Consider the following 20,259-nt stretch of genomic DNA (forward strand, 5'->3'; position numbering starts at 1 on the left):
CTGAGAAAGGAAGCCATCGAGTTGGTTCCACCTCACGAAGTCCACACCGGCTTCTACAGCCGGTACTTCATTGTTCCAAAGAAGGATGGGGGGCTGAGGTCCATACTGGATTTGCGTCTCTTGAACCGCTCAGTCAGATCGCTGAAGTTCAAGATGTTGACGGTCAATCAGATCGTGTCTCAAATCAGGTCCGTGGACTGGTTTGTTACGATAGACCTCAAGGACGCCTATTTTCATGTGTCCATCCTTCCTGCTCACAGGAAGTTCCTGAGGTTCGCTTTCGGGGGCAAAGCGTACCAGTATCGGGTTCTTCCCTTCGGCCTAGCACTCTCACCCCGCTCGCTCGATCGGAGCGCTTGGCGATTCGGCATTCAGATGTCGCTCTCGCCCACATGAAAGACTTGGGGTTAAGACTAAACGCCAGGAAAAGTGTGCTTTCTCCGGCTCAGAGAACCACTTATCTAGGCGTGGTGTGGGTTTCGACGAGTCGATCCTCACGACAGTCAGAGAGTGCGAGAGGGCCAGCCATTCACTGTCAAGCAGTTTCAGAGACTGCTCGGGCTCATGGCAGCTGCGTCCAGCGTGATACCTTCTGGCCTGCTGTACATGAGGCCCCTACTGTGGTGGCTCAAGACCAAGGGGGTTTTCTTGAGGGAAAACTCGCTCCACGCTGTCAAAGTGTCACGCCGTTGTCCGTGCCTTAGACATGTGGAGGAAACCTTGGTTCTTGTCTCAGGGCCCGGTGCTGGGAGCTCCTTGTCGCCGCGTCTCGCTAGCGACGGACGCTTCCCTCACCGGTTGGGGTGCGGTCATGAGTGGACACCCTGCCCGCGGTCTGTGGAGTGGTCGTCACCTGACGTGGCATATCAACCAGCTAGATATCCTAGCTGTGTTCCGTGCGTCGGACCAACTGCTCGAGTGCTTTGGTCCGCCTAAGAGGGGTCTTCCTGTTACGAAGCCCACTCTTAGTAGGTGGATAGTGGATGCCATCAATCTGGCGTACAAGGCCTCTGAGCGTCCCCCGCTGTCGGGAGTCAGAGCGCACTAAACGCGAGGTGTGGCGGCCTCCAAGGCCTTCTGGGCAGGTGTCTCAGTCCAAGACATCTGCAACGCTGCGGGATGGTCCACGCCCCTGACATTTGCCAGGTTCTATAATCTTGACATCAGAGCCACTCCAGACTCTTCCGTCCTCTCAGCCTGACACCAGGCAGGGACTTGTCAGTCTGGCAGCGTTGGTATGGCGTTCCCATAGCGTCTTCGGACGCAGCTCGACGTTCCTGGAAGGGAACGACCCAGGTTACGTATGTAACCCAGGTTCCCTGAAGGGAAAGAGAACTGCGTCCCGAGCCACACTTCCGCACGTGCTTATATACTTCCTGGTCGTGACGTCACCCCGCCCGTGACGCCTCGCCCATCCATTAGACTGGTTGTAGATAATATTCAGAGCGTCGGTCACGCTAATGGCGTTCCCATAGCGTCTTCGGACGCAGCTCTCGTTCCCTTCAGGGAACCTGGGTTACATACGTAACCTGGGTCGTTTTTTCTAATTTATCAAAATATATCAGTTTACATGGTTGACATCCGTTACAGCAGCATACAGGACACAGTTAAATAAACATCTCAGGAAAACGTTACATATCAGAATATGTCACAAAAGAGGACATCAGTTTGATATAAATCTTCTGTACAGAACACCAGGACATACAGTATATTAATTAAACATTTTGTGGAGACACAACAATTCAATAGGAAACAAAATTATAAATCATTAGTCCTATGAAATATAGCAGATATATAGATATTCTTAAGAAAACGTTAAGAATGTTGAGAAAAAGTTATTACTCCATTATTACTCTTCATTTTTCCATTAAATGTTGCCCAAGAACACATTAATTTGATTCAAATTTGAACCCTTTCCAACAATGGCTGTGTGATTTTGAGATCCATCTTTTCACACTGAGGACAACTGAGGGACTCATTTGCAACTATTACAGAAAGCAACGCTCGCTGATGCTCCAGGAGGAAAAGCCAAAGCCATGCATTAAGAGAAAACTTTTGAACAGAATGAAGATGAGTACATTTTTCTTGTTTTGCCTAAATATCATATTTTTTCATTTAGTACTGCCCTTCAGACGCTACAGAAGATACTTACATGTTTTCCAGAAGACAAATTAAGTTAAATTTACCTTGATCTTCAAATTCAAAAAGTTTTCACGTGCCCTTAATGCATGGTTTTTCCTTCTGGAGCATCAGTGAGCGTTTGAACTTTCTGTAATAGTTGCATATGATTCCCTCAGTTGTCCTCAGTGTGGAAAGATGAATCTCAAAATCATACAGTCATTGTTGGAAAGGGTTCAAATACACAAAAATGCTGGAAAACCAAAGAATTTGTGGGACCTGAAGGATTTTTCTGAAGAACAGCAGGCAGTTTAACTGTTCAGGACAAACAAGGGACTCATGAACAACTATCACTAAACAAAAAAAACACAGGTTTGGATCGTTCAGGTAACAACACAGTATTAAGAATCAAGTGTATGTAAACTTTTGAACGGGGTCATTTTTATCAATTCAACTATTATTTTCTCTTGTGGACTACATGTAAACATATTTTATGTGAAATATCTAATTCAGGTCAGTACTAAATAAACAATAACATGCATTTTGTATGATCCCTTATTTTGGTAAAATAATTAACATTTTGCAGACTCTGAAAGGTGTATGTAAAGTTTTGACTTCAACTGTATATATATATATATATATATATTTCAGATTATATAATTTGAGATTTTCAAAATTGTTCAAAACAAAGATTAATTGATGGTCATAAATGAAAATCATCTCACCCTCATGTCCTTCCAAATCCATTTTTGACTGTGAAACACAAAAGGAGAAATTTAGAATTGAAGTTGCTCTTTTTCATGCATGAGATTAAAATGAATGAGGATTGAAGCATTCAAAAAGAATAGAAAAACACCATTAAATCAGAAAACTGGTTCATACAACTATTCGAGGCCTATTCCAAGTCAAATGAATTCATGCAATAGTTTTGTGTGAGGAATTAAACTCAAGTCATTAATCACTGAAAATCTTGCTATTGCGACAGCCATTCTTTCAGCAAACCAGAATATATTAAAAGAGTTTTATAGTTTATTTGATTAGTCTCAGTTTCATACATCACTATGACCTTAGGGTCATGTTTAAAAAAACCAATTTAAAACATTAAAAAATACTAACGGAAGAGAAGTCCTGACATCTTCTAGTCTAAACAAAATGAAGATCTGAAGTCAAAATATGAGTAATCAACCACTCTGTCTGGCAAGAATTGACGTCATAAGTGCCCCATCCTTGGCTGATACACAGTGCACCGTGATTGTTTGGTAAATTTGAGGCGAGCAGAGGATGCAGACAACCAATGAATTCTTGATGCTTGTCTGAGGCCCATAAGGACCAAACTCTCCACAGGCCCAGCAGAACAAAACAGCCCAACAACAACCTTAACAAAGAACAGCAGAAAAAACATTAAGAAAACCACTGAGACCTAGCAGTTCTCCACATCACACCACCTGCAAGCCGTTTGCCTGCGATGACGTCAAAACTGAGAACAGCAGAACTTGTGGGATAGATGCCGATGAGTGTTTTTATAATTAGCACAGGCATTGCAGCATTAATACCCTGATGGTGTTCTTGCATGACTTATTTTGATGACCAATTTTGAAGTCTTACTATTTTAATTCATAATTGATTCCAATCTTCAAACAATTCATTAGGCAGAGTATTGTTAATTGCATATAAATATTTATGACCTCAAGAAAGCAAACAAATTGTGTCCCTGGAGAAGGTTGTTTTATTGAAATGACATGCCACTCTGTGTGCTGTATTCTCTGAACACTCAATTTCACTGCTCCCTGTGTAGTGTTGTCTTTATAGAGTTTGGATTTGTGTTTCAAGGTCAAACATTTCTGTGCAAAGGGAACAGATGTAATCATTGTTTCACTGGATTTCATACACACACAAAACAGATGGAGCCAAATAAATCACACTATTTGTTTTTTTAAACAACTGATTTGTTTATCCAATTAAAACAACAACTACAAAATACATAAGTAAGTATAACCTGCCCTTACGGAAATTTACCATGGTTTTACTACAGCAATGGTTACTACGGTTAAACCATGGCAACTACAAATTAACCATGGTTTTGCTACACTAACCATAATTGAACCATGGCATATGTAGTGAAACTTGTTATAAAAATGATAATCAACACACACACACACACACACACACACAAAAACATAGTTACTACACTTTTTACTATAATCATGGTTAATTTTCGTGAGGCTGAGATCTTGCTGCGCATGCTCTCCGGTGAGAACGCGAGAGAACAGACCGAGAGAGGTAAGGAATAGGATGCACAAAAAGTTGTGTTTTATGTAAATTATTTGATATATTGGTGATTGTCTCCAGAATAATCTAGTTTCATCAACAATATAAAGAATGAGGGTTAGTGCCAATATAAGTGCGTACGCACACTAGAAAACATTTATTAATAGCCTATTTATTCCATTAATTTCAAAAATCACCTTTTTGTTTTAGTTTTAGGCTAGCCTACCGAGCATCAGGAAAAACAGTTCACGAAAAAAGGAATAAACAATCTTTTAAAATTAGGGAAAGGGAAGTGGTGTGTGGCCAAGTATGGTGACCCATACTCAGAATTTGTGCTCTGCATTTAACCCATCCAAGTGTACACACAGTAGTGAACATACACCCGGAGCAGTGAGCAGCCATTTATGCTGCTGCGCCCGGGGAGCAGTTGGGGGTTCGGTGCCTTGCTCAAGGGTCTCACCTCAGTCATGGTATTGAGGGTGGAGAGAGTGTTGGACATTCACTTCCCCACCTACAATTCCTGCCGGACCTGAGACTCAAACCCACGACCTTCAGGTTACAAGTCCAACTCTCTATCCATTAGGCCACAACTGCCCCTTACTAATTAGCCTACATTTGAGAATTCTGTGCCAGTCAACATTTGTATAGGCCTATAAAACATATAAAGTTAGCGTCCAAGTTATATATGAAATTCACTCAGGCATAAATAGTCAGGTGATTCAAGCAAAGGACTGAAATACTGGCCTGAGTTCAGCTCAGTGACCATGTGACAAGCACTGACATGCACTAACTGGACCCTCAGGTTTCTTACGTGCATCAAATGTAACATTGCCATCTAATGGACAATAGCTGCTGTGACAGCTGACAGTGCAGGTGTTTGACATCTCTGTCATGTTTCTAGAGGACAACAAGCAAAGTTTTTTTCTTCTTTTTCTGTGATTTATGATATTTTGATTTAAGAATGTCTGCCCAATTAATGTAGCTACCAACAGCCAAAAGCAGTAGGTAATTAATTTATTGCTTATGTATTCAATATATTGTAATATATTTACACAATATATTATTTTGTATTTTCAAATAAATAATTGAATCTTGATTGTTCACAACAAAATATGGAAGCAAGAAATTTTGTTAAAAACAAGGAAAAAATTGTGAATGAAAATAGCCATCTGTTTAGAATGTGCTTTGAGCTGAGTTATCAAATGATCAAACATGCAGTGGCAGTGAGTCTTGTGACATTTCACATGCCGAGTGTGTAGTTGTGTGCATGTGTGAATGAGTGTGACAGTTAGACAGCAGTTAAAGTGTGACAAGGCACACATATTTTGATAATAAATCCCATTATAGCACAGCCAGGCTGTGATTAATAGTTTGGAGTTCACACTTAACACACTACACAGTGAAATGTGTGATGTTTATTCCAGTGGAAGACTTTGCTCCATCTTCAACAGAAAGCCTTTATTGTCACCTTCAGTAACAGCTCTCAGACTCCTCATGCATGGAGGGTTAGGTTTCGAAGAGCTTTCATTTATTGGTGAGTTACATATGTCATCAGCACAGCTAAATTACTTCAAAGGCAGCTGGGCTGCTAAAGTCTGTTACCTCAAAACTGAAGGTCAAAGAAGCCCATTCAGCAGTTATGAATAAATCATAAATATGACACTAGATTCCTCAGGACGGACAGTGAAGATTTCATTTTTTATGCATTACAGTAAGTGGAGGGCTTGCAAATAAAGTTGCTGTGAAAGGTACTTCATCTGAGGTTGCATGTCTGTTGCAGAAAAGCATAATTGTTTTTTGTGAGAGTTGAATGCAAAATGATCATCTTTCTCAACAGACAGCAGTAGACACATGATGGCAAGGTATTGTTGCTTTGTTAATATCAATATAATATAAATCTTTTCAAATGCATGCATTAATGCATTTTAAAGTAATATCTTTATTCACATTGGTTGATTTTCAATAAAAGTTCTGAATTAATTAGATTTTTTTTTTATTTAATTTGTCGAATGTGAAATGGTATAACTATCAAGTACAAAGTACTACATACTTTCCTTACATGTTGATCCGTGTTGTTGTACATACCATATTTTAATATTAATTCTCAATAATAAGACATTTAGTAGGTAATACATTATGTTGGCAAATTTATTTTTGTTTGTTTGTTAGTTTATTACTTTTTTCTAGAGAATACAGCTGGTAATTTCTGATATCCACATCTAAATCAATATACCACAATATCAGAAAAAAATAAATACAATTAATATAAATAAATTGTCAAATGGTGTAACAATCAAGAAGAAAGTAACATGCTTTCCTTATTTTGGATCCAAGTCATTGTACACATCTTAATCGTTATTTTCAATTTTCACATTTTTCATGTTTTTTTGTTTGTTTTGTTTTTTTAAATAACACACATTTTAGGTAATATAGTATGTCCACCTTGACATTGCTGACCCCAAAAATATTAAAATGACTTTGATTCAGAAATGTTAAGCATGTTCATCAAAAGGTGTTTTCAAGTCATTGTATATGCATGAAATACTTATTATTTTTTTTATTAAATCATTAGGCATTCATAAAACATTGTTTTATAATTTAATAGGTAAGAAATTAGGGTCATGTTATTGACCCATGAATATTTTATTATTTATTTATTTATTTATTACACTTATTGTCTTGAATAAAATGTGTTATCAAAGACCGAGTAACAGAAATTTGCAGCATATTCTCTGACCGAGTTTGTTTTAATTGAAATGTTTTAATGTATTTTAATGTCATTTTCATATAGCCAGGAGAAATGGAAAAATAACTGAGAAACAACTGCATAATGTTGTGCCTCAGAACAAAATAAACAAATGAGAAATGACAGCTTTCAAATTACCTATAGTTCCCAATGACCTTCTTCCTTTTTTTTTTTTACCTTTTTTTTTCTTGTGGTGGTGAAATTGATGTATGAGAGAGAGACAGACTAATAAATATTTATATTTATATATCATTTTAGTTATATCATCCATATGGATTTTACGCTTGATCCATTTTACTATCTGACTTTTTTTTGTATGAGATCTTCATCCATATAACATCTTTTATTGTCATGAGAGATGCAGAAAACCGTCTTACACGTGTAACTGTGTCATCAGCTGTATCTAATGGGGTTTGGCTTTTTTCCACAAGCAAAAGGGCGTCTCCATAAAGCAGGATTAGAGGAGGAGGCTTTTGCAGGCATTTTCAGCATTTGTGTCAGTGAAGCTACAGCACACTCTACATCTAATGTATGAATATAACATCCCAGACCTCTTTTTTCTTTTTTTTCTCATTTGCTTTTGATCTGCTTTGATCTTTTAATCCCAAGGATCCAATCAACAAAACAAATCTCCCATCCACTAGTTATCTGAACCCTTTTATTGTAGATGGATAATTCTCATATGAAAGCAAAACTGTGTTTTGCTAATGAATGAAAATGAAGTCTTATGGATTGAAGATATCACAGCACATTTATCTGTTAGATGTAAAACAGTACGAGTCTTATGTTTTTGGAGGTTAACTTGTCAGATTACTTAAGGCATGCTATGTTTGGAACATGTTGGAATTAATTAAACCATGCAATCGCACACAACCTGTCATATTTCATATTTAAAAATTTGTTTACAAAAAATAAGACCTGTTTTTAGAGCCATTAAGCATTTATCATGACATTAGTTTTAAGACCGATATTCCCCCAAATCACAATCTTGTAATACATGCTAAATGAATGAATGAATGAATGAATATACTATATAATTACTTTACAATAAAATGTTAGCACATTTAACTTTGTTTTGTAGTTTATTACTTAGGATATACAGCTGTTAAAAAAAGAATATTAAAATGAAATATATTCCCAAAACCTAATAATAAAGAATAAAGAAATGTAATTATTCTTTTATTCCTAATTAATAAAGAAATATCATATTTATATCATATTATAATATATACATAATAAATAAATAACAAAAATAAATTCTTGTGAACTTACCACACATTTACATTAAAATAAAAACACGAAGACTAACAATTAAATACACAAAAACCAAAGTATAAGTACACACACACACACACACACACACACACATACAAACACACAGTATATACAGATTTTTTTTTTTTTTACAAGGATTTTACAAGGAAGAAGGATCTTCGTCATAATTGGTAGGGAGTTTTTATTTTATTTATTTTTTATTTTATGTATTATTATTATTATCATATTACATTATTATTAGTCCTATATTAGGCATACAGCTGTTAATTTTTGATATCCACATCTAAAGGAAATTTCCTGTGCCTGTGTGAAATGAAATATTCCCAAAAACATAAACCCACAATATCATTCATTCATTCATTCATTCATTCATTCATAATTAAATAAATAAATTAATTAATTCTTTGATAATTGATTCCATTTTAAGCAAGTGAAAAGTTGTCTACATCCACCCCTCTGACAGTCCTCTCATGGTGCATTCCAGGAAGCTGCTCTCTTCGCTGAATTAAATCATCTGACGCGCACGCTGTCTCCCCACTCTCGGGTGGAATGAGCGGTTCTCGCCGGTTAACCGAGCAGCAGCAGCAGCAGCAGCAGCGGTGGCGGCGGCGGCACTGGCACTGAGGCAGGCTGCTTGAGGACTGAATGTCGCACTGACTTCTGAGGGGACTCCCAGCCGAGACGGGGACGAGGACAGAGAGGCTGTTAGGATGGCTTCAAACTTCAACGATATAGTGAAGCAGGGCTACGTGAGGATTCGGAGTAAGAAACTGGCGGTGAGTATAGTCAGTATCTTCTGGACGTTACTGTGTGCTCAGTCATTTTAGGGCATCTCTATTTAAAAGGGCTTGATCAAGAACACGCTATCAACGTGCACGAGCAACTCATGCTACTTTTAGTTTTTTCTTAATGACCAGTTATTTATTTTTCAACAGTATAAGCTTAAATCCTGCTCTGATGTAATCCATCCGAACAGGTAGGTAATTAATAAACAATAACGATAATAATTGCTTTGGCTTATTGCTTGTGATTTGAGCAAATGTGCGTTGTTTAAAATGAGTTTTTACCATAAACAGAGTAGGTATATTTGCTTTAGGCAATATTATTTATGCATTTGTTTAAATAGCCTATGTTTTATTATTAAAGTTGTAACAGACGTTTATGTCTGTTAAGAAGATTAAGTTTATTACATTTTAAAAGTTAATCAAGAATCTGCTGTCTTCAGTAGTTTCTTTGCCTATTATGAGAAGACACATTAGTAAAGTCTCCAGATGCAGCATCATCTGTTTATTGTCCTCCTGAATCTGCAGCTGTGAATAGAGCGAGTTCTGTAGGTCATCAGGGCTGTGTGATACAGCAGGTAAATTCATCCAAACAGGAAAGATTAATACATTCATACACAGTCGTATGGCATGCCGATTATAGTTTTATAGCATGGTGGGAGGTTTGATGAGAGTTTTACAGGGTATTTATTGAAGTTTATTGGCCAAAATAGTTATGAAATTTGTTTTGGTGAAACGCCCCTAACTGTAGCAGTGCAAAATACATTCCAATCCAATATTAATTTTAACTTTACACATTATACACAATAAGCAAAACAAATAAATCTTTATGTATATACAACATAAACTTGTTTTTGTTCTTTTAATTTACTTTGAAATAAATAAAAATGAATCAAAATATGTAGAAAGTACTCATTTTTATTTAGTATATGAATATATAAAGTAAATAAATATAGAAATGTATACATTTCTTCATTTGTACTTTTTTCTTATTTATTTTGCATAGACAAAATGGTTCAGTATTTATAACAGTTTATTCTGCTACTACATTATACATTATTATATATATATATTTTTTCTATAAATGGATTAATTTTGATTTATTTCAAAGTAAATTAAAAGAACAAAAACAAGTTTATTTTGTATATACATAATAATTTATTTGTTTTACATATTACATTAATGCTATATATATATATATATATATATATATATATATATATATATATATATTGCATTAATGTAATTTACAAATTAACTAATAATAAACAGACTTTTTGTCAGTGTTTTCAGAAATGTCCTATAACAAAATTTTTGTCAAACTTGATGTCATATTTGTCTTAAATTCAAGCCTTTTTTGTTTTTAGCAATAAAACAACATATAACTAAAAGTTCTAATCAATACACAATATCTTAGGAGTGTTTGACCATAATGGTTTGTTTCACCCCTTGACATTGGATATGAGATAAAGTGTATTTCCACAGGTATTGCTTCCATAGTGTGAGCTCACTAAATGCATTATTTGAAGTGCAGCTTCATATTGTGTTGATTTTTATTGGTTAGATAAACTTATCAGCTGTATTTCAGATATACACTAGTCTGTAAATATACAGTAGTGGTCACATCTTATTGAAACACAGATAAAGAAAACTGCACAGTGATACCACATCTACTGTATTTGTTCTTGAATGGAGAGCGTAGAATTATCATCTAACAGTACTTTGAGGAAATAAAACCACTCTCATTATTTTTCCATTATGTGTGGTATCTTCATGGTCGCATTTGCCATCAATTGAACAGAATGAATGTGAAAAAAAGAAAACATGTGAAAGCATGTTAGTTAAGTTGCTTTAAAATCAGTGTAAAACCCTGTAATGTGAATTTACAGTTCAATGCACCTGACATTAACTGACCTTCTCACATAGACGTAATGCCCTTTGAACCCACGGACTTCTACACCTTCTACATGGCATTTTCCCATTCGACACATATCTGTGTATAAATAAAACCGAACCTTTAGATTAGATATTATATAAATATTAGTGATAACTGTCTGAGCAAAAATGGCAGAAATTTGATGTTTAAACTTTTTACTGTTTTTAAAAAGCCTCTATTACTGGTTTTTATCAGCCATTTGTAACATTTTGAGTGTAATCTGTTCATCTGATAAACTATGCTGATGAAACAGGCAGCTGCTGCTTTGAAGACTGCTTTATTGGGAAGGACTACTTGTCTCATCAGTGCTGGCTCAGTCTTTTTTTTTAGTGCAAGTATCATGTTTTGAACAGCAGGATCAGCTTAGGGTTTCCCTCTGATGTCTCTCTTTGTTCCTCTCTTTTTCCCTCTCCTCTCGTTCTCAATCTTCTGAGACCTAGACATGTAATGCAAATGGAAAACTAAATAGGGAAAAAGTGCTAATACAAATTAAGTCATTTTTGACAGTTTCCACAAAAAGAGTGGGAAATATAGTTTTTTTTCCCTCTCTTCTTTTTGTTAAATAAATGGTCAGTGAAAGCAGATGCTTAACCTCCATAAAATGTTGATCGTACAACCAAAGAGGGTCAATATTAAATGAGCTGTGTAAATTTCTATTTATTTTATTCGTCTAAATTAAGCTTTCACTCAGTAGGGGCGAGCTATAGTCTGGGATCAAATATTTATTTGATCATTTTTTCATGTAATGACATGGGCAACCGTGTTGAATGCTTGAAATACGGATGATTTTAATTCTTGACTGTGACAATTAAAATGTATTTATTTATTTAATTATTTGACATTTTTAATGAATTAATATACACAAAAATTAAAAGGTTTAGGGTTGGTATGATGTTTTAATGGTTTTGAAAGAAGTCTCTTATGCTCACCAAGGCTCCATTTATTTGATCACAAAACAACAAAACAAAACAAAACAAAACGTTATATTGTGAAATAATATTATTACTATTTAAAATCTGTTTTAATGTATTTATAACATGTCATTTCTTGTGATGCAAACCTGAATTTCTTCAGTGTCACATGATCCTTCAAAAATCATTGTAATAAGCTGATTGGGTGCTCAAGAAACACTTATCTTTTTATCAATGTTGAAAACAGCTCTGCTACTTTATATTTTTATGGAAACTTTGACATATTTTTTTTTTCAGGATTCTTTGATGTATAGAAAGTTCAAAAGAACAGCATTCAGTTAAAATAGAAAACTTATACCATTATACATTTATTTACTGTCCCTTTTGACCAATTTAAAGCATCGTTGCTGAATAAAAGCATTCATTTATTTCAAAACCAAAAATCCTCTTAGGTGGGACTGGCAAAAATCACTTAATCTTAAATGAGAGACACAAATGTTTGATATGTATAAAGCTAGTTTTCATGTAATTTTGTGATGTGTATATAATAGTTCAATAAATATGCCTAATTGTTCTCACAACAAAAACATATGATTTGTGGTTATAATGGTTTACGAATGATCACACTGTACCATATTTTGGGACAGTGACTTTTGCAGCTATTTGCATGATCTCAGTCAGTTTAGTTTCTGTCTTGACCAGTAGAGAGTGGATGGGATTACTTTACATATAGTCAGGGTCTTTTCTATGTAAAATCTATCCAAAATTTCACTTGTCATCTGTTTATCTTGTCTTTGTTGTCCCAGACAGTCACTGTTTAGGACACTTACAAACAGCCTTATAATGCATTGTGAATCCATAGAGAATCAACCAGGCTTACCCTGGAGCGGTCGACTTAAAACGGCCTTTCCTCTAAACACTTCCAGCGGAACTGTAATCTTATTTAAGCTGTTGTTGCAAGCCAGTACTTGACCCATATATGAGAACTGTGTTTTGTCATATGTCTCTATGTACAGGCAGTGTAGTGATGCCAGAGATTAATGTTTGACAGAGATCATCCTAACACGAGGTTTTGGACAATGAAAGTATCTAGCATTAAAGCCCATATGATAGGTATACATAGTCTCATTCCATGTTAAGATATGCCATGTCAAACAGCTGCCAAATTGCCATTTGATATACACTATACTTGTGAGTAAATAAGAAAATACTATTTCAGTATTTGTACTGCAGAATTATAGTTTAATTTAGTGTGTTATTAGCAATTTCTTTGTAATTGTTTTTGAAATGTACTAGCAATTTATGAGTAAAAATAGTTTTTCAGTGATATTTTTTCAGATATTTTTTTTCAGCTGAAAAAGGAATTATTTTAAGCTATACAGGTCCTTCTCAAAAAATTAGCATATTGTGATAAAGTTCGTTATTTTCTGTAATGTACTGATAAACATTAGACTTTCATATATTTTAGATTCATTACAACACAACTGAAGTAGTTCAAGCCTTTTATTGTTTTAATATTGATGATTTTGGCATACAGCTCATGAAAACCCAAAATTCCTATCTCAAAAAATTAGCATATCATGAAAAGGTTCTCTAAACGAGCTATTAACCTAATCATCTGAATCAACTAATTAACTCTAAACACCTGCAAAAGATTCCTGAGGCTTTTAAAAACTCCCAGCCTGGTTCATTACTCAAAACCGCAATCATGGGTAAGACTGCCGACCTGACTGCTGTCCAGAAGGCCATCATTGACACCCTCAAGCAAGAGGGTAAGACACAGAAAGAAATTTCTGAACGAATAGGCTGTTCCCAGAGTGCTGTATCAAGGCACCTCAGTGGGAAGTCTGTGGGAAGGAAAAAGTGTGGCAGAAAACGCAGCACAACGAGAAGAGGTGACCGGACCCTGAGGAGGATTTGTGGAGAAGGACCGATTCCAGACCTTGGGGGACCTGCGGAAGCAGTGGACTGAGTCTGGAGTAGAAACATCCAGAGCCACCGTGTACAGGCGTGTGCAGGAAATGGGCTACAGGTGCCGCATTCCCCAGGTCAAGCCACTTTTGAACCAGAAACAGCGGCAGAAGCGCCTGACCTGGGCTACAGAGAAGCAGCACTGGACTGTTGCTCAGTGGTCCAAAGTACTTTTTTCAGATGAAAGCAAATTTTGCATGTCATTCGGAAATCAAGGTGCCAGAGTCTGGAGGAAGACTGGGGAGAGGGAAATGCCAAAATGCCAAAATGCCTGAAGTCCAGTGTCAAGTACCCACAGTCAGTGATGCTGGTGTTGGTCCACTGTGTTTTATCAAGGGCAGGGTCAATGCAGCTAGCTATCAGGAGATTTTGGAGCACTTCATGCTTCCATCTGCTGAAAAGCTTTATGGAGATGAAGATTTCATTTTTCAGCACGACCTGGCACCTGCTCACAGTGCCAAAACCACTGGTAAATGGTTTACTGACCATGGTATTACTGTGCTCAATTGGCCTGCCAACTCTCCTGACCTGAACCCCATAGAGAATCTGTGGGATATTGTGAAGAGAAAGTTGAGAGACGCAAGACCCAACACTCTGGATGAGCTTAAGGCCGCTATCGAAGCATCCTGGGCCTCCATAACACCTCAGCAGTGCCACAGGCTGATTGCCTCCATGCCACGCCGCATTGAAGCAGTCATTTCTGCAAAAGGATTCCCGACCAAGTATTGAGTGCATAACTGAACATAATTATTTGAAGGTTGACTTTTTTTGTATTAAAAATACTTTTCTTTTATTGGTCGGATGAAATATGCTAATTTTTTGAGATAGGAATTTTGGGTTTTCATGAGCTGTATTCCAAAATCATCAATATTAAAACAATAAAAGGCTTGAACTACTTCAGTTGTGTTGTAATGAATCTAAAATATATGAAAGTCTAATGTTTATCAGTACATTACAGAAAATAATGAACTTTATCACAATATGCTAATTTTTTGAGAAGGACCTGTATTTAAATAATTTATTTAAAAAAATAAAAACTGCTGTAAATGTGTCACACATTTACTTATTTGATTAGTGACCTAAAAATAATGCAGAATATTTTTTTTAATTGTTTTAAATGTTTTAAAATGTTAAAAATCCTAAAATTGTGTTTATTTTTAGGTAAATTTACTACCGATTTCTGTGTAAAAAATGTTTCAGAGTAAACCCTAAAAGTTTTTTTTTATTTTTTTTTTAATGTAAATTATTCAAAATAATTTCTTACATTTTTTTTAAAAACTGCTGTAAATGTCGCATCGTTACAAATTTACTTGTTTGATTAGTGACCTGGAAATAATGTAGAATATTAACTACTTCTTAATTGCTTCAAAGTAAATCTTACACATTTTTTTTTATTATTGTAGGGAAAATCCTCTGCTTAAAAGCGGCCTATTTAAAATTTAATTATTCAAAAAATGTAAAAAAAAAATCAAAACTGCTGTAAATGTCACATGGGTGTGACAAAGTTACTTGTTTGATTAGTCACCTAAAATAATGCAGAATATACTTTTTTTTAATTGTTTAAAATATAAAAAATCCTAAAATGTGTTTGTTGTCACTTTAATGTCACTAGCAATTTCTGAGTAAATATTTTTTTAATTAAATAATTGAAATTATAAAGAATAATTCATTCTCTAAAAATTATAAACTGTTGTAAATATCACATTTATCACAAATTTACTTTGATTTAGGGAAAATTCTCTGCTTAATTTTTTTTTTAAATTATAAACATAATGTTTTAAAAATTTAAAAACTGCTGTAAATGTCACATCAGTGTCACAAATTTACTTAATTGATTAGTGACCTAGAAAAAAATGCAGAATCTTAAATAAGAATCTTCTTAAGTGTTTAAAATGTTTTAAAATGTTCAAAACCCTAAAATAGTGTTTATTTTCAGGTTTAAATTAGATTTTGGAATCACAGGTTTTCTCAGACTTTTGGACCCTACAGAAAGTGTCCAAATTCAATTTAGAAAACTGTATTTTGCCCATGACTGTATATGAAAAAATATCGGCACCCTTGGTAAATATGATCAAAGAAGGCTGTGAAAATTAATCTGCATTGTTAATCCTTTTGATCTTTTATTTAAAAAAAAAAATCACAAATATCTAACCTTTCATTGGATAATAAGAATTTAAAATGGGGGGAAATATCATTATGAAATAAATGTTTTTCTCTAATACACATTGGCCACAATTAACAGCACCCTTTTATTCAATACATTTTGAAACCGCCATTTGCCAGTTTAACAGCTCAAAATGTTCTCCTATAATGCCTGATGAGGTTAGAGAACACCTGACAAGAGATCAGAGACCATTCCTTCATCCAGAATCACTCCAGATCCTTTAGATTCACAGCTCCATGACGGTGCTTCTTGTCTTCAGTTCACCTCACTCATTTTCTACAGGGTTCAGGTCAGAGGACTGGAATGGCCATAGCAGAAGCTCAGTTTTGTGCTCAGTGACCCATTTTTGTGTTGTTTTTGAGGTTTGTGTTTGGATTATTGTACGGTTGGAAGATCCAAACATGGCCCATTATAAGATTTCTAACAGAATCAGTCACTTATTGATTTTTTATCTGTTGGTATTTGATAGAATCCATGATGCCATGCGTCTGAACAAGATGTCCAGAACCTCCAGCAGAAATATAGGCCCACAACATCAAACATACAGCAGTATATTTCATTGTACACATGGGGTACTTTTTATCCCTGTGTTCACCAAACCCATCTTGAGTGTTTGCTGCTAAAAGCTCATTTTTTAGTTTCATCTGACCATAGAAGCCAGTCCCATTTGAAGTTCCAGTCGTGTCTGATAACTGAATATGCTGGAGTTTGTTTTTGGATGAGCTAGGATAATTTTTCTTGAAACCCTCCCAAACAACATGTGGTGATGTATGTTTTCTGACCCCAAGACTCAACCTTTCTCTACAATTCTCCAGCTGTGGTCCTTGGAGAGTCTTTAGCCACTCAAACTCTCCTTCTCACCGTGCATTAAGACGATATAGACACGTCCTCTTCCAGGCAGTTTTGTAACATTTTATGTTGATTGGAAATTCTTAATTATTGCCCTGATGGTGGAAATGGGAATTTTCACTGCTCTAGCTCTTTTCTTAAAGCCACTTCACTAATTTGTGAAGCTCAATTATCTTTTGCTGCACATCAGAAATATATTATTTGTTTTTTTCTCATTGTGATGGATGATTAAGGGAACTTGGGCTTTGTTTTCCCTCCTATTTATATTTCTGTGAAACAGGAAGCCGTGGCTGGATAATTTCATGTTCATAATCACCCTGGAGTGCTCAAAATTGTGAATATGAATGGGAATATACTTCAGAGATATTTTACTCATAAGAATTTCTAGGGGTGCCAATAATTGTGTCCAACGTGTATTTGAGAAAAACATTTATTTCATAAATTCTTATTATCCAATGAAAGGTTAGATTTTTGTGAATTTTTTAAATAAAAGATCAAAAGGATTAACAATGCAGATTAATTTTCACAGCCTTCTTTGATCATATTTACCAAGGGTGCCGATATTTCTGGCCATGACTGCATATGAAGAGAGAATCATTTTTATCAGGCTGCTATGTTTAAGTTCAGACATTTTACTCTAATGGGAAAGTATAGGTCCTTTTCGATGCAATTAAAGTGAAATAACTGAACAGAAATATAGGGGCCTGATAGAAATGTTCAATTTAGAGGAAAATTTCAGACGGCATTTAGAGGCTTTTGCATCTGAACTCTTCATATCAAGCTTAGAAAAAATGTGTTGCGGCACTTATAAACAAAAAAAAAATACTATAATTTGTACATTCAAACCTACATTTTGCAAATATATTATTTCAGCTATGTGCTAAACCTAATGTGCACACCCACTCTTTTGTGAGCATTGATGTGTGAATGATGATTTTCTGACAGTAGTTTTGGATAATTCATTCTATAGTGTCTCTTGTGTGCACACAGCTACGTTTCATGTTACTGTATCGTATTCATACGGATTCTCTGTTTTCATGTTCATGCTAATAGTGTTTATCCAGCTTTCATCAAATTGATTTAAACAAAGAGCGGAAGACAGATTGGAGGCTCTTATTAGGGCTGATGAATTGCCCCCCACAGCAGCAGAAGCTGCAAATGTTATTCAGAGTGAATAATGCTGCACTATTGTGCCATTTTTCTCGCAGATAAATCTCCTCAGTCTTCACTCCAACATTTCACATAATCGATCCCTGCTGTTTTTAATTACAAAACACACTTTTGTTTTGATCAGGAGCAAACATTACTATTAGCTGTCACGGATGTGTGCGACATAACTGATTGTGTAGATTCTTCAGTGTTAAGTGAGTCTCAGCTGTTTATGTATGTTATGTTTCCGTTCACTCATTTTATCAGGCTTTGGAAGCGTTTTGTATCACTAAAGTTATTTACATACTTCATACTGTCTAGAAGTTAAATAATCTTGACAGAGCAAGAGGGCAAACGCGAGAGAAAGCTTTACCGTCTCCTGCTGATGACAGACAAAAGTCTTTCATTCGAGGTTGTTTGAGTGCTGCCATTTAGCCGGTCATCAGACTGAAAAGTCCAATTGCACATGTTGAATCTGAAAAGAGCTCCTCATCTTTGATTTCAGCCTTCCACAACTTCTGAAGCTGAGTGCAGACTGCTAGACACCTTGCTTGTCACCTTTTTATGTTCTAAAGGAAGAGTTAACCCAAATATTCTGTTAATATTTACTCGCCCTCATGTCATTTTAAGCCCTTTCTTTATTTTGTAGAACTCAAAAGATTAATTTTTGTAGAATATCCTGGACATTTTTTCAGTATAATGACAGTGAATAAGAACTAAGGATGTCAAGCTCCAAAATGACAAAAAACCCCATCATAAAAGTATTATTAAAGTAGTGAAGTTATATATAGTAGCTTTATTTGAGGAACATATTGAAATTTATATCAGTATTCAATGAAAAACTCTATAATCGTGACAAATCATTGACTTATCAAAACAAGCCATAAATTGTTTGATACACAAGCCATAAAGTATTTTCAGATATATCGTTTGAAAATAAATATAATTTTGCATAAATGCATTAATAATGTTTGCATAAATATATTTTTGATACATTTTAGTTACTCATAATTCTGCATATACTATATATATATATATATATATATATATATATATATATATATATATATATATATATATATATATATATATGATGGATGGATGGATGGATAGATAGTAATTTTGTATATCTCAGTATATTTTCCAAAATATATTTTAAAATATATGCTTTGCCTACACCTGAAATTTATGTAATATTAGAATTTATAAATCTGTTTTCTTGCCCCTTAAATTACATTTGGTAATTTACTTTAGTTTTTGAAGGTTTAAATTAAATTTCTTAAATTTTAAATTAAATTGAATGAAAATTGCTTCAGAGTAAATCTTAAACTATTCTTTTTCAGTGTAGGGAAAGTTCTCGGTTTAAAAGGTTTTTAATTATAAAAATGTAAAACTGCTGTTTTGCTTACTTATTTGATTAATGCAGCATCTTAAATAAGAATCTTCTTATTTTGAACAAATTAAATTGTTTAAAATGTTGAAAAAATTCAAAACCATAAAATATTGTTAATTTCCCGGTTTAAAGTAGATTTTGGAATCACACGTTTTCTCAGACTTTATATTGCTTAATACTAATACTAATAATATTTTTTATTGTATCTTATTTGAAGTCTTTAAATGTGTGTGTGTGGGTTAGGGTTAGGATTAGGGTTGACCTTCTCTTTTGAATTTAGAATACACTTGAACACTTTAAGCTAAAAAGCTAAGATAAGTTAAGATAACTTTGTGTCTTTCTATTTTTATTATTGTTCCCTACTCAACTAGCTTTCACTATCACAATTTACCAGTCCTATCATGTTTGTCCTAATCTGAGTGCTATATCATATATTCTCAGAAAACATTTCAGAGAAGAGGTGATGAAATAGCCAAGTCTTACTTAATGAGATACCCTGTGAAACAAAGTTGTCTGGTTCCAGTCTTCAGAGACTCTTTCAATTTGTATGGAAAATTTTCACCTCTGAATGAATGTATTGTAGGTCCATTTACTCAGCCGCTGTTTCTTCTAATCATTTGGCACACATTAATCATGTCTGTGTCTCCTGGGTCTTGCTCATATCTAGTCATTTTGCTGTCTAGTGTCTCTGAGCACA

General features: G+C 34.9%; 1 protein-coding gene across 4 annotated transcripts in view; it reads left to right on the forward strand.

Moving 5' to 3' along the window:
* The first annotated feature begins 8,943 nt into the window (after positions 1–8,943).
* The window catches only part of LOC306863357 (docking protein 6), a 102,953-nt gene continuing 91,637 nt past the window's right edge, over positions 8,944–20,259 (forward strand). For all 4 annotated transcript variants that reach the window (XM_079406639.1, XM_079406638.1, XM_079406641.1 and 1 more), the window contains exon 1: positions 8,944–9,183. In XM_079406639.1, the coding sequence (XP_079262765.1) occupies positions 9,118–9,183 (66 nt within the window). In that variant the 5' untranslated portion in view covers positions 8,944–9,117. The remainder of the gene's footprint in view (positions 9,184–20,259) is intronic.

The sequence above is a fragment of the Barbus barbus genome (genome assembly GCF_936440315.1).
Source record: "Barbus barbus genome assembly, chromosome: 44".
Taxonomy (NCBI): Eukaryota; Metazoa; Chordata; class Actinopteri; order Cypriniformes; family Cyprinidae; genus Barbus; species Barbus barbus.